Below are 13,710 nucleotides of genomic sequence, written 5' to 3'. Positions count from 1 at the left end.
GCCTAGTGCCACAACCCCTGTTTCCGTCACTTTGGGGGTGTGCCCAGTGCTCCCCAAACAACGGAATCTGCTGCGCTATATAAGAAACTGTAAATAAATAAATAAATATGCTATAATTATAGCAAAGGACAGCTCTTGAGTTAAGAGCTGTCCTTTGCGGTGAGAGTCGCCGGGTCCCAGCAGGTCCCGGCGGCTCCCCCCTCCCTCCCACACCCGGCGCTGCTGCTGCGCCGGGCTCTCCTCCTCCCTGCACCCGGAAGAGGATCAGTGCAGGGAGGAGGTCACAGGTCCGGGCAGCACAGCTCTGTGCTGCCCAGACACAGGAGAGGGGGCGATGCGGGGCGGCGGTGGTCCGTGCGGGGCGGTGGTGGGTTCGCGTAAGAAGCCCATTGGCTTCTATGGGACATCGCCAGATTTTTCTGGCGATGCCCCCCGCCGCGGTAACCCGGCGGGGGATGCTTATAGCATCCCGAAATGTGGTAAAAACCCCGATAACGGAGTTTTTACCACATTTTTACCTTAGAGAATCTCCCCCAAAGTCTGCTACCTTCTGTGTTTGTGCATGTGTGAGAAAGAGATGTAGTTTCACTCTCTTCTAGCAGATGGCAGTGTTTTGGAGACTCACAGGGACTAGACATACATATAGATGATAAGACGGGAAGCGGTCATCTATTAGAATGAACTTAGGCCGACATGTGCCGACAGGCGGTATTTCATGCCCTACCATCCACTAGGGCGTGGTGGGAGAATAAAATAGTGTGCCAAACGCAGCAAGGCACCGTGCCCGAAGCATTGCGAGCGAAGCGAGCGATGCGATGGTCCGATCCTCATTGCACAACTGTGTCCATGTCGACTGTGTCGACATTCGGATAAAAAAACAGTGAAAAACCCATGTCGACCTTATGACCAGTCGACCTTCCTCATGTCGACCTTTATGCAAATTCGACCTTAAGTCATGTCGACCTTGGCCCATGTCGACCTTAAGTCAGGTCGACCTTCCTGCCAGTCGACCTAGTGGGGTCGACCTAATGACTGTAGACCTAAGTTCATTCTGACAGATGTACCGCTTACGATAAGACTCGGTGGATTGGAGTTCCTGCACTCATTTTCCCTCTCCCCTCTCTCCGATGGCGCCCCTAACTGCTAAGTTGGGAGTTCTATTAAAGATGGGATGTTGCCCATAGCAACCAATCAGATTCTATTACATTCCAAAAGGTGCTAGATAAATATGTAGAATCTGATTGGTTGCTATGGGCAACATCCCTTCTTCAATTAGTAAATTTACCCCTAGTATGTCACACACACACACACACACACACACACACACACACACACACACACACACACACACACACTACATGTGTGTTGCAGCCACGGATCAGTTATGTGACAAGCATGCTGTGTTAGTATGTTAGTAGCATGTTAGTGCTGCAGGTCCTCTGTGTCAGAGCATCCTATGCCCCCTGTGGCTACAGCAGGGCTATACTGACCCCCTGCCTGCATGCAGCTGACACTCCACCTCTTTCCAGCCCCACCAGCTAATAATGCATGCTAATTGGTTTCCCGGCCAATGGCAGCAGAGGCCCGGCCTGGCCGCCTCCTCCCCCCTCCCGTCCCCGGGTAAGAGCTGCTGCTGGGACCGGCACTCGCACAGCTGGTATCAGACATGGCCAAGAAGCTGCTGGCAGTGGTGTTGCCCATCCTCCTGTGCCTGATCGGGGTGATCGGGATCTTGCTGCTGTCCCTGTCCGCCAAGGAGGTGCAGGAGCCCCCGAGGTTTAAGGTGAGTGTGCACTAAGCTACCCAAGATGAGTGTCCACTGAGCAGCCTAAGATGAGTGTCCACTGAGCAGCCCAAGATGAGTGTGCACTGAGCAGCCCCGGGTGAGTGTGCACTAAGCTACCTAATATGAGTGTGCAGTAGGCTTCCCAAGATGCGAACTGAGCAGCCCAGGGTGAGTGTGCACTGAGCAGCCCAAGATGAGTGTGCACTGAGCAGCCCAGAGTGAGTGTGCACCAAGCTACCTAATATAAGTGTGCACTAGGCTTCCCAAGATGTGAACTGAGCAGCCCAGGGTGAGTGTGCACTAGGTTTCCCAAGGTGAGTGTGCACTGAGCTGGTCAAGGTGAGTGTGCACTGAGCTGGTCAAGGTGAGTGTGCACTGAGCTGGTCAAGGTGAGTGTGCACTGAGCTGGTCAAGGTGAGCGTGCACTGAGCTGGTCAAGGTGAGTGTGCACCGAGCAGACCCAAAATGAGTGTGCACTGAGCTGCAGAAGATAAGGGTACACTGAGCAGCCCAGTGCACACTGAACAGCTGTCCTGGGCTATTGCAAGGGAGGGGATGAGACAGCAGCATTACATGTGTTAGTACTACAGCCAGCCTTGAAGAATGCACTATTACTACAGTATATGTGCTATATGCAGGAGTCTGTATCCTGGCCCCCACATATACTCCGTGTACGTACAGACAGCACATTGCTGCACCCCAGACTGAATGCATGGGGTCACATCTGCGTGTGTGTGCACTGTTCCAGCTGCTAGGGAACAGTAGGTCCCAGCAATACCTGCATAGTTGCACTGGATGCTTTCCAGGGAGTCACTTACAGAGTCTTCTGGACCTGCTGGGTCTTGTAGTTCCACGTGAGTTACTTACTGACTACCCGCTGTGTAGTGCAGGGCTGGGTGCAGCTGGTTATAGATGGAGAGGTGTAGTTCCTTGCAGTTTGGCTGAGCTGTCCCCTCCTGCTGGGACAGCTGTACAGAGGGAGTGTGGTGATAAATAACCTTCTTCTCTCTAATATACAGAGCAAGCAGTGTAACGGTACTGTCTGCTGTGTAATGTTACGGTACTGCTGTCTCGGTAATACTTATGGAACATATGTTAGAGATCCTGCTTGGTGTAGCATGGTTACTCCCAATGTGCGGAGTACCGCTATAATCAGGAAGCCTAGTACACAGTATGTAGGGGTTCAGCATGATTTCCCGACATGTTCCAAATGCTGACATTATCGTGTAATCCGAAAAGCGATTGTACGGGTGTGTACCCAGTTAAAGCTTCATGTTTGCCATGGGTCTGGTATAGCAGGTCAACAACAAAATTGCCAACCGTGTCTAGGAGAACCCCAAAAAGGGCAACGGGAACGAAGGTTATTATGGAAATGGTCAACATTGTTAAAAAGTTGACATGGGTTTTTCAGTGTGTGTGTGTGTGTGTGTGTGTGTGTGTGTGTGTGTGTGTGTGTGATCGTGTGGTTTTTTTTTTTCTGGTCAATTTGTAGATTTGATAACATGGAACCCCAATTAGTGTCCCGTGTAACCCCGTATGGATCCCTTCGCTTGCCATGATTCCTGCAAGGTGTTTTACTGTTCCAAGCCATAGTCCATGTCGATGATATAAAGTTCAAAAAAATCGAAACAAAAAAAGCAATGTCGACTATTTCTTGTGTCGACCATTGCCATGTCAACATTTGCCCTGTCAACAGTTTACCACATGTCAACCTTGTCCATGTAGACCGGGCATGTCCAATGTATGGCCCTCCAGCTGTTGTGAAACTACAGGTCCCATCATGCCTTGCCGCAGTTTTGCTATTAGGGTATGCTAATCCTATTGCATGTGTAGTTACACAACAGCTGGAGGGCCACAGTTTGGACATGCCTGATGTAGACCATATGGTATTGACTGTCAACTGAGACACTGTTGGCCCCGTTTGCCATATGTTTACATATGGAGCAACGTTTGCAGTAGTATACGCCTACACCAACAATACAAATAACGTCAGTAGCAGGATAACCTGACCGTTGTAATATATGTGCTGGAGGGATGCGGTTAAAATGAAGAGGGGGGGGGGGGGGGGGGTGCTATTTCTTACTAGCCTTGGCTTGTTGGAGGACAAGATGAGCGCACAGGTTGACTTGTTTACTACTGGCAACTTCCCCACTTCCACACTCTTTTCACTACTTCTTACTTTAATTCTTTGTTCTGAATAATGTTCTCGCTCGCATCGCTGCCAGCTCCCTTAAGAATTAATTGAATAGCCCCAGTCATTAAAGCCAGAGGTTACCACCCTCCCCCAGCTCTGCATTCTAAATTGAATTTCCCCATAAGATCTGCTCATTTCCACCTGCCTGTGCATCACACAACCAACCTAATGGAATTGAATGCATTGAGATAGGAATCTGCTTAATCCAGTGATTAGTATTATTATTACCAATCATTGCTATCTGTACTGTTAACATGGCCCTGTAGGCTAAACTAGCACAGTGGCCTCTCCGCATATCTGTCTATCACCGTAATTATAGCCGCCGTCTTAATGAAGATCGCTGTCATTATCTAAAAACCCATCGATCGTTTCAACCCAAAAATCCAACAAGTACACCCTGGACAGTAACCCAGTCACCTGGATCCATCTGCTTTCCTTTAAACTGTTCCTGGCTCATAGTTCTGTGATTTGCATAAGTAGGCTCCACCCCTGCTGGGAGATGATATGATTTGTGTTGATATGAAGTAGTGGGTGTGGCTGATGAATGCTGATTATTTCCCCTGTATATTTCCCCCTATGTGTCATGAGTCAATTAACATCTCAGCATGCTTTTGGGACAGTTGGAAGACCACACCCGCCCCAGGATAGCATACAAACTCCACACAGATAATGCCTCAGTCAGGAATTGAACTCACAATCTCAGCACTGTAAGGCAGTAATGTTAACATCCCTATGCCAGTGTACTTCCAGTCTGCCGGATTCTTTCCCTTTCTTAGGAGATCTAGGAGAACCCCATGTTGGCAAATGTAATGTCGTAATAGAAATATTGTAATCTAATAATAGAGCTAATATCTAATAATAGATACAGAACTAATATTTATAACTAAGTCTCCATTGTCTGACTTCACAGCTCCCTCTCTCCATAACCAGAAAGTTTAAAACTGATAACTAGGGTTGCCACCTCTCCCGGATTTCCGGGATTCTCCCGTTTTGGGTGGCAACCCTCCCATTGGCTTTTCCAGTGTCTCGGAATTCGGGTGTCTAGAAAAGCCTCCAGGCTCCTCCACATACATATATTGTATAACATACATGTGTAATATCTATCTATGGTGTTCCTTCTAGGACGGGCAGGGCGCTGCTGCTCGGGGGCAGCGTAAGGGGGTCGGACCGGGCCCGCCAACTTTACTGTTTTGGGCGGTCCCGGGCCACTTTCCATTGAGTGGCCTCTAGTGGTCACTGGCGGTACTTCGTCTCAGAGATGCAAGGTGCATATATAAATGAGAGCGAGAGAGAGATGTAGATCTATATTTATTAACAGTTTCTTATATAGCGCAGCATATTCCGTTGCACTTTACAATAGGAGACAGTAATACAACAAACTGGGTGTTTATATAGATTCTCTATAATTTGTTTAGCAAGACAAGCCACATAGGAACCCATTACTTTCAAGCATAGTATAGATTCTGTGTTCATGGTTGGTTTCAGTTGTTTGGTACAGTGGCGTCGGGAGGAGCGGGTACTACTCAGTGCTGAGTTGGGGAGAGAGACAGTTGCAGCGGCAGCCTGCCCTCTCTCTCTCCCTCTCGTTTATTTTTTTCACGGGGGATGTGGCCACACACCCTCGGGAGACCCTGCCCCCAGCTGGTGACCATGCCCCTTCCATTTTACCAGGGCCCAGATGACCTGTCGGCACCCCTGCTTAGGTTAACAATATCTAGGTACACGTTACACTAATTGGGGGGGTCCATTTTGACAGATGTCGACATAGATACAAAAACTGTGAAATATGCATGTCAACCTTTTCCCAACTTCTTGGCCAATGTTGACCTAGTGATTGTCGACCTTATTTACACGTTGACCTTTTTCACTGTTGACCGTTCATAGTCGACCTAAGTGGCTTTCTACATTGTGTTGGCAATCCACACAGGGTTATGGTCTAGGCAGGTAATGGGACTAATATGTGTCCCAGAATATAAGGTATTGTGCTACAATAATATCATCTGTTCTATAGCACCGAGGACAAAAGAACAGGTGTGAGAAATCTGTAACCTCGTTCCAGGGAATGTTCTATCTCCATGTATAAAATATTCAGTAAATCCCTTGACGTGTTGGGTTGTGCCAGGGGATCAAGCTAATCTAGGGTGGAATATGGAATTAACATCACCTACCGCAGTCTTATCAGCCCGGAAAGATGTTGATATCCATCGTCTGACATTTTAAGGTCAATCAATCATTCTGTTGTAGGGAGGGTTTGAGATTCCAGGGTCGGGCCACCAAGAGTAGTGCCCTGTGTCGGCTAATGCTGACCTACCTACAGTCATCGGGCCTGATCCAGTATCACGTAAGTCTGCTCGTAGGATAAGTGGTCTGGGGGTGGGGGGGGGGGGGTGGGGGGTGTAGACGTAACTGGGGGCCATTGAGATGGGTGCATAGGTAAGTGTGGATGGAGGCTTCATGGTCACATAGGTGCGGCTGACTATGTACACTGGCAGATATTGGTGTTTAATTGTGCCCGCTTTGCCCTCAAATCTGTCCCGTTACATCTTGACTTCCAATTAAACCATACAACGCTGCACAAATATCCCATACATGCACTGTTAGTATTTATTAATACTATGGAAGGGGCGCGGTTGTACAGATCTAATGTGGACGTAACTATAGTGGGTGGAAGGGGTGCAACTGCTACGGGGCCCAAGGACTTAGGGAGTCTGGATCCAGGTTATAAAGTTGCATTGCAATTTCCCAGATTTGCCTGCTGAGCAGCTAGCTAGGTGTAATCCATTGCCCAACCTGAATTGTGTGACCTTACCGTTTCAGTGGCAGGAGTGTATAGTGGATGTTGTAATTGTAAGGGGGCCCTGTAATGGCATAATATGAACTGGAGACACTATATGTCATATAGCGGATGCTCTAAACCAGAAATGCAGTAAAAACCCCATTATGCAACTCCCGGGGAGCAGCAGGCAGGGGATGCCGGTGAGCAGAAATCCGGGAGGAGGGAGGGAGGGGGGGGGGGTGGGCAGATGGAACCACCATACAAATGAATGGGCAGCCACTGATTGGCTGAAACCTCTCTTTGTGTGTGCGCCTACTGCCCGGCTCCCTGCTTCCCTTGCCGGCCCAGCTCCGGGCTGCACATAAGATTTAGCAGATCTTATGTGCAGCCCACGTGACCTCCTGGCTCCGATCCGATGTGCACGGGACGGCGCATCGTGTCCGAATGTCTACATGTGCATTTTGGCTCGATTTATCCGAATCTGGTAAAATTGTGCCCAAATCGCATAGTGTTTGGTATGGGGGCTAGGGTTACCACCTAGTCCCTTTAATTCCGGACACATATTAATTACACAGGTTCTGTGGCTGGCTGACTTCAAGACTCCACTTCACCTGATTTTAAACTGCCACAGAACCTGTGTAATTAACATGTGTCCGGAATTAAAGGGACTAGGTGGTAACCCTAATGGGGGCCTTTACGTATATTAATGCTTACAAAGCTACTCTCACCATGGGAGAAGGATTAAGTGATAACGTGGAGAGTGATAAAGTAGCAGCTAATCAGATCCTATCTACCATGTTGTGGTACAAACAATATAGTATTAGTGGTGGCTGTTCCCCTTTAAGAGAGCACCATAATGGAAACTTCATTTAAGAGCAATATATTGTTTCCGTGCTGGCCCCGTAGATTATGTGCGCTGGCGGGGAAGAAAGAGGCTTTGTTTAGTCATTATTACTCCTGTAAGCCATACAGCGTTCCTCTTCAGGAGTCCAAATAATGAGCCAGCCACTCATAAATAGTCCAAACACATGGCCAGTGCTGTGCTGGGGACATGAATGTGCTTTATTCCTGGTGGCACGGCACCAGCACATGCGGTGAGGTCTGCATTATAACGTATGTACTACATAAACAGTGTGGCACATTCTTGCTGGGACGGAGGTGAAATAAACAGGGCGAGATTGTTTAGATTCCTGAGAGTGGGTTTGGGGCCCTTATAGAGAAATGATTCAGGTTCCCTTCTAGTGTGCATGTGTGTGTTTGTGTGTGTATTTATGTATATAATATATATACTAGTAAGACCGCTCCAAAGCAAACGCTTCGAAAGCTAGTCTTCTACCTTATGATTGCCTCTGTGCTTGTGTATGTGTGAGAGAAAAAAAGATGAAGTTTCACTCGCTTCCAACAGCTGGCAATGTTTCAGAGACACAATAGACACTAGACATATACAGTATATAGATGATAGATCTACAGATGGTGTCGGGGGAGCTCCATTGCCCCGTGGCAATGGAGCTCCCCGCCAATGTCCGCCGCCTCCCCCGCTGCCGGTACCCCACGCCCAGTGGGGAGAAGACTGCTAATAGTGTGATATAATTAGGGCCAGATGTATCAAGCTTCACAAAGTTATAAAATGGAGAGTGATAAACAGCCAGCCAATCCGCTCCTACCTGTCATGCTACAGGAGGAGTTTGAAAAATGACAGGTAGGAGCTGATTGGTTGGCTGTTTATCACTCTCCATTTTATCACTTTGAAGCTTGATACATCTGGCCCATAGGTATAACATAAAATACATGAGAATAATAATGGTAAACGTGGACTTGTACAATATAAAAGCTTATCTGATCATAGGAGAGGTAAGATGGTAGTGCCTCTCCTATGATCAGGTAAGCGTTTATCATTTTCGGGACAAAGAAAACGTGAAAAACTAATTTGGACCTTTTTGTGTCAACGTCCCAATCCTGTCGACCTTAGCAATGTCACCCTTCAATGGTTGACCCACACCCTCTAGAAGAGACAAGTGACACATTGGTAGGGCATGGTGACATGTTTCGTGACAAGGACAGTGTCATGATTGGATGCCATCTTGTCATGAGCGATCGCCATTTTTACGCCAGAAGGAGCGTAATTGTACAACGCCATTCTGCCCTAATTGTAAATGTAATGGAGAAAGTGACCTTCCTTTGCCCTGGATTGTTGGGAGGACTGGGGGGTGAAGCAGGAAGGCAGATGGGATCTCCTTCCTTTGAAGTCCATGCTCGGTTTACAATACTGTTTCTGATATGGTGTGCAATCTACTCATCCTGTATTTTTATGTGGGTAAAAAGGTTATTGCAACAACCCTTGCTCATCTGTTGGAAACCTCAGAGGTTATCTCCTTCCCCCCTGCATCTATAAATCTTGTACTGAAGTCCAGGATCTCTGGCAAATGTCTTCCCAGACCAGAGAGATGTCAGGAAAGCAATTCCCTTAGACCTCTAGAATGACACCTTATTTGAGATAAGAATTAGCAGGGGGTGATTGAATGGCTAAATTGCTAAGCCTCAAAAGAGAAGTCAATTAGCCAGCCCCTGGGGATATCCTCAGGAAACCCCTGGACAAGGAAGATTCCTGAGGTGGGGGCTGTGATTGTGTGTGTTTTTGCCAATCTTAAAAGTGTGTGTCTCACAAGACATGATGTTCATTTTCCTTGGAATGATACGGGTTCGATACCTGTCTCTGAAATGATCCAGTATCCGGAGAGGTTTCCACTCCAAATCCCGCTTCATGCTGTGTGTCCTTGAAGTGGTTTGTTTCTTTATTCCCATTTTGTTTTATTTTGAAACTGTTTTTACGTTTGACTTACCTATTAATCATATATCTTGTAACTTATGTTTTCTGTAATATACTGTAAGCCTTGTAGTGTTTTCACTTAATTAAAAAGTCATAATTAGTTCTGGTATCTGCTGTTTTCCAGCCCAAGCCTCTGACGAATTTGCCAGGGCGCTACCCTGTAACTCATAATTTGGTGTGTCGGCAGAATCAAAGCTGTCGCGGACTAAGTCCAAAAAGCTTACTTTGATTGGTGGCAAGCGGAATCGTGGTGAAATACGCACACGCTTGGGGTACTCAGTGAAAGTGTCACGTGGCCGGGATACTCAGATTGTCGTATCTGGGGAATCGCCGACTAGGGTCGTGACAAACTGGTGGCCAGCGGTGGGATATTTCAAAAAGCAATTTTTGTTTTTTATTTGGATAACTTAAGTGAATACATTTCACCAGATACCAAAACTCAAGGCTTATGTAGTAGTGTAAGTCACTGTAAAAGCATTTTCTGTTCCCCATCCCTGTTTTATTATTTTGGAGAAGTAACTGCAGCAGAATGGCAGCTACTTATAAGGAGGCACAGATTAAGTGGAGATTGACCTGTGACTCTATGGAGGAAGATACAGAGCATCACGATGGCGGACTTGTGCGTGAGAGTTCACCAGCCAGGGCTACTGAGGTAGCAGGAGGTGGACTTCGTACTGAACTTTTACTTTCTGCGGAAATTAATAGTGTGAAGTTGGATCGTGATGTGGTCTCTGGTATCAACCGAGTGGAGCCTGCCAAGGGGCAGACCAGGGAACAGATGATCCAAGTCCTCAGAGATGCGGACCAGCAGGTAGCTGGGGGGAATCAAGCGGATTCCAGGTCTGAGGTTGGGAATCATTCTGGTTCCAGAACAGAGGAAGAGGAGAAGCGGACAATGAAGATTGCAGGCCCCACAGACCGTGGATTGGATGCCTCCAATTACTGCTCTGCCTTGGATCTGTATATGCAAGAGGCTCTGAAGTATGTGAAAGAGCCAGATAATGCCGTGGTGCTGAAACTGATAATGCAGTTTAATAAAAGGGAGTCCACTGCTGCAAAGGAAGCAGCAGATCGCAAGCTTCAGCTGGAACTAGCTAAGCTCAGCTGGCAGCCTGTGACAGTGGATGCAAATTTCAATGGACTGCGTTACAAGGATTTCCCTGTCTTTGAAACACACAGGGAGAGCAAAGTAAATGCCGGCTTGGTTGTGGATAACCAGCTGGACCTGGACTTTACTCAGGGGTCTGGCATTTCTGCTAGTACCAGGGAGACTGGAGGGTGCATGGCAGTCACAGAGGCTGCGGAGTACCAATCCCCTATGGTACCGGAGGAGTCCAGTGGGTATATTGACCCAGAGGAGGATGATGATGTGTTTACCCTAATGAGCACAGAGGAACTAATGGAAGAATGCCAGCTGCAAGGTATCTCCTGCCACCACCATACTCGTGGGGAGATGATCACGCAGCTCACCCAGGCAAGGGACGATGAGTGCAATGCCTTTAGCCAGTATCGTGCAGCATTTCGTGTCTGGGGTCCATCTGCGTCTCCTGAGGTGCTGCTGAGAGAGCTGGGAGAATGTTACCAATTCGCGCAGCAGGAGGTCGCTGCTTGGAGAAAGTTGGATACCCCATTTTGGAGAGATCAGTGCCGCCGGGTAGATGCGGAGTGGCATCGCCTAGAACAGCTGCTGTTACCAGCTCTGGAAGCAAAGTCCCAGTTTAAACTGCTGGGAGAAGCAGAAGCTGAGGATGTCAGCAGCTTGCTCTCACCAGGAATGCCCTACCAGGACAAGGTAACTCTGCCTACTACAGTCGTCATGGAACCTGCTCCGGAGACCTCACATCACAAGGCCCAGTTTAAACTGCTGGAAGATGTGAGCAGCATGTTCCCACCCGTTGCTCCAGATTTGTTGCCGGAAAAAGAGGCTGCCTGCATAGTGAAAGTATGCAGGGAAGGGACAATGTCGGAAAGAGGAATGGGACTTTCTGACTGCATGCACACAAATGTGTGTGGGACTACTGATGTGGGACTTTTATTCACTCCACACATATGTGTCAATGTTTTACCCACTGTCGCTGACCCTTCTGAACCATATGATGCAGCTCAGGTAGTATGTAACCATGCTGAACATTGCAATGTTGTGATTTCTTGTGAAACTCCTGGGATGATCTGTGATAGTGCCGTACCTTCTGTAGAGGTAGGGGAGGGCGAGTTAGAGACAGGTATAGTGGGTAATCCTTGCCAGTTTGTGGGGTTAAACGAATGCCCTAATCTAGTTGGGCATGAGACACCCTCACTCACCAATGGTAGGAGTGCTGCTGGTGATGTCATTCAGATTGCTGTGCTAGAAGTTAACCCTGTTCTTCCAGTGATGTCTGGTTGTGATATGGGGCCAGGGGACGCTAACTGCACAAATGGGACCGATCTGAGTTGGTTGCAGGCAGCGCATGTACCTGCCAATCAGTTAATGGTGACAACATGCTCAGATAACCCCATTCCTGCTCCGAGACAATGGGATCCAGATATAGTGGTTTTGCCATGGTGCAATTGTAAGCCAGCAGGATGGGCCCCATGTGTTGTGGAAGATGCACAGGATAATTTGCAGGTATTGCAGGATGTCTCCTCAGGTTATGAGATTGATGTTACTGTTGATAATGTGATGTCTTGTGCTACTGTGGGAAATGTGGTACCAGGTATAATCAGTGACCTGGTGGGTCCTGGGTGCACTGCAGAACTGTCAGATAGGGAGAGAGTGTCCCTTACTGCAGCTTCCCCCATAGACCCCCCTTCTTCTTGTCAGGACACAGTCACACAGCAGGAGGTCCCTGCACACCCTGAGGGCTCAATAGAAAGTGGATCCTTCAAAACTGAATTGATAACGAGTCTCAGGGCTGCAGCAGCAGCTGAGGAGTCAGATGGCTCCCAGGGTACTCCCAGGCTGTACTGGGAGAATGGTTGTTTGCATAGAGAGTATGGAGTCCACAACACTCCACCAGGGCAAGTTACGGAACGTCACCTGGTCATACCCCAAAGGTATAGGGAGGGTCTGCTTAAGGTAGCTCATGAAATTCCCCTCTCTGGACACCTTACGGTTAAAAAGACTGGGGCTCGCCTGCCTAAGTTCCACTGGCCAGGTATGATGAAAGAGGTGGACTGGTACTGTCGGACCTGCCATACCTGTCAGATAGTGGGGAAGCCTGGGGATGTGGGCAAGGCCCCCCTCATTTCTTTCCCCGTGGTATCAGAACACTTTGAGCGGGTGGCTGTAGATATGGTAGGGCCCCTTGCAGTGCCCAGTAGCTCCAGAACAGAGTACATTTCAATAGGGGTAGATTACGCCACCCATTACCCAGAAGCTGTAGCCCTTTTATCCATTAGGGCCGACAAAGTGGTCGATGTCCTTGTCCCCATATTCTCCCGGGTATGGTTCCCCAGGGAGATATTGACGAACACAGGAACCCAGAAGGGGTCCCCTCCAATCACGGAGAGATTCTGTGACCAAACCACAGCCATGGAGGCTGCAAGCCTGCAAATGCCAGGTGAGCCGCCTCCCACTGCGGCTGCCCCGTACCTGGGAAGTGTGAAAGATACACATGGGTATAGTGAGAGGGTTGCTTCAGTAATAGAGCCAGTGGCAAGTGCTGTGTGTAACCAGAAGGGTCTGAGGGCCCACGGAGCACAGATAAACTCAGCTCCATTAACCTCTGAAAGGCTGGAATTGGATGTTTCCAACACCGGGGACAATGACCTGTTGGTTTTCCCCCCTGCAGAAACCTGCCCCCCTTCACATTTCACACACACAAAGGCTTTGAGGAAGTGTACCTTCCCCCCAGTGAAAGCGAGGGGGGGTCAATCAGCTCAGGCAAGAGAGCAGGACAAGAGATTCTTGGAAGGTGACAGGATGACCTGTCCCACTGTATGTAGTGCTGAGGTAAACACAGGAAAGGCCCTAGCCCATATGATTTGTATCATATTTATTGTTGTTAACCTCATGTCGTGTAAAGGTACTTTACAACACCTGATAGCATTGTCCCACAGTCCTCTTAAGGCTGCCCCAGCCAAGCAGAGGCTCTGGAATGCCTATACCTCAGGGGAATGCCCGTGTGGGGTGTGGCAGAAGAGGTTGG

At 48.4% G+C, this 13,710-nt stretch overlaps 1 protein-coding gene across 1 annotated transcript in view; it reads left to right on the top strand.

Moving 5' to 3' along the window:
- Window positions 1–1,602: 1,602 nt before the first annotated feature.
- Window positions 1,603–13,710, top strand: part of LOC146035292 (ectonucleoside triphosphate diphosphohydrolase 2-like) — a 36,673-nt gene continuing 24,565 nt past the window's right edge. Inside the window, exon 1 of the mRNA XM_083158653.1 lies at window positions 1,603–1,783. Coding sequence (XP_083014779.1) covers window positions 1,667–1,783 — 117 coding nt within the window. The 5' untranslated portion in view covers window positions 1,603–1,666. The remainder of the gene's footprint in view (window positions 1,784–13,710) is intronic.

Source organism: Crinia signifera, chromosome 9 (assembly GCF_055691185.1).
Source record: "Crinia signifera chromosome 9, ASM5569118v1, whole genome shotgun sequence".
NCBI lineage: Eukaryota > Metazoa > Chordata > Amphibia > Anura > Myobatrachidae > Crinia > Crinia signifera.
Note: the sequence above shows the minus strand (reverse complement) of the source record. Positions and strands in the feature narration are given on the sequence as shown.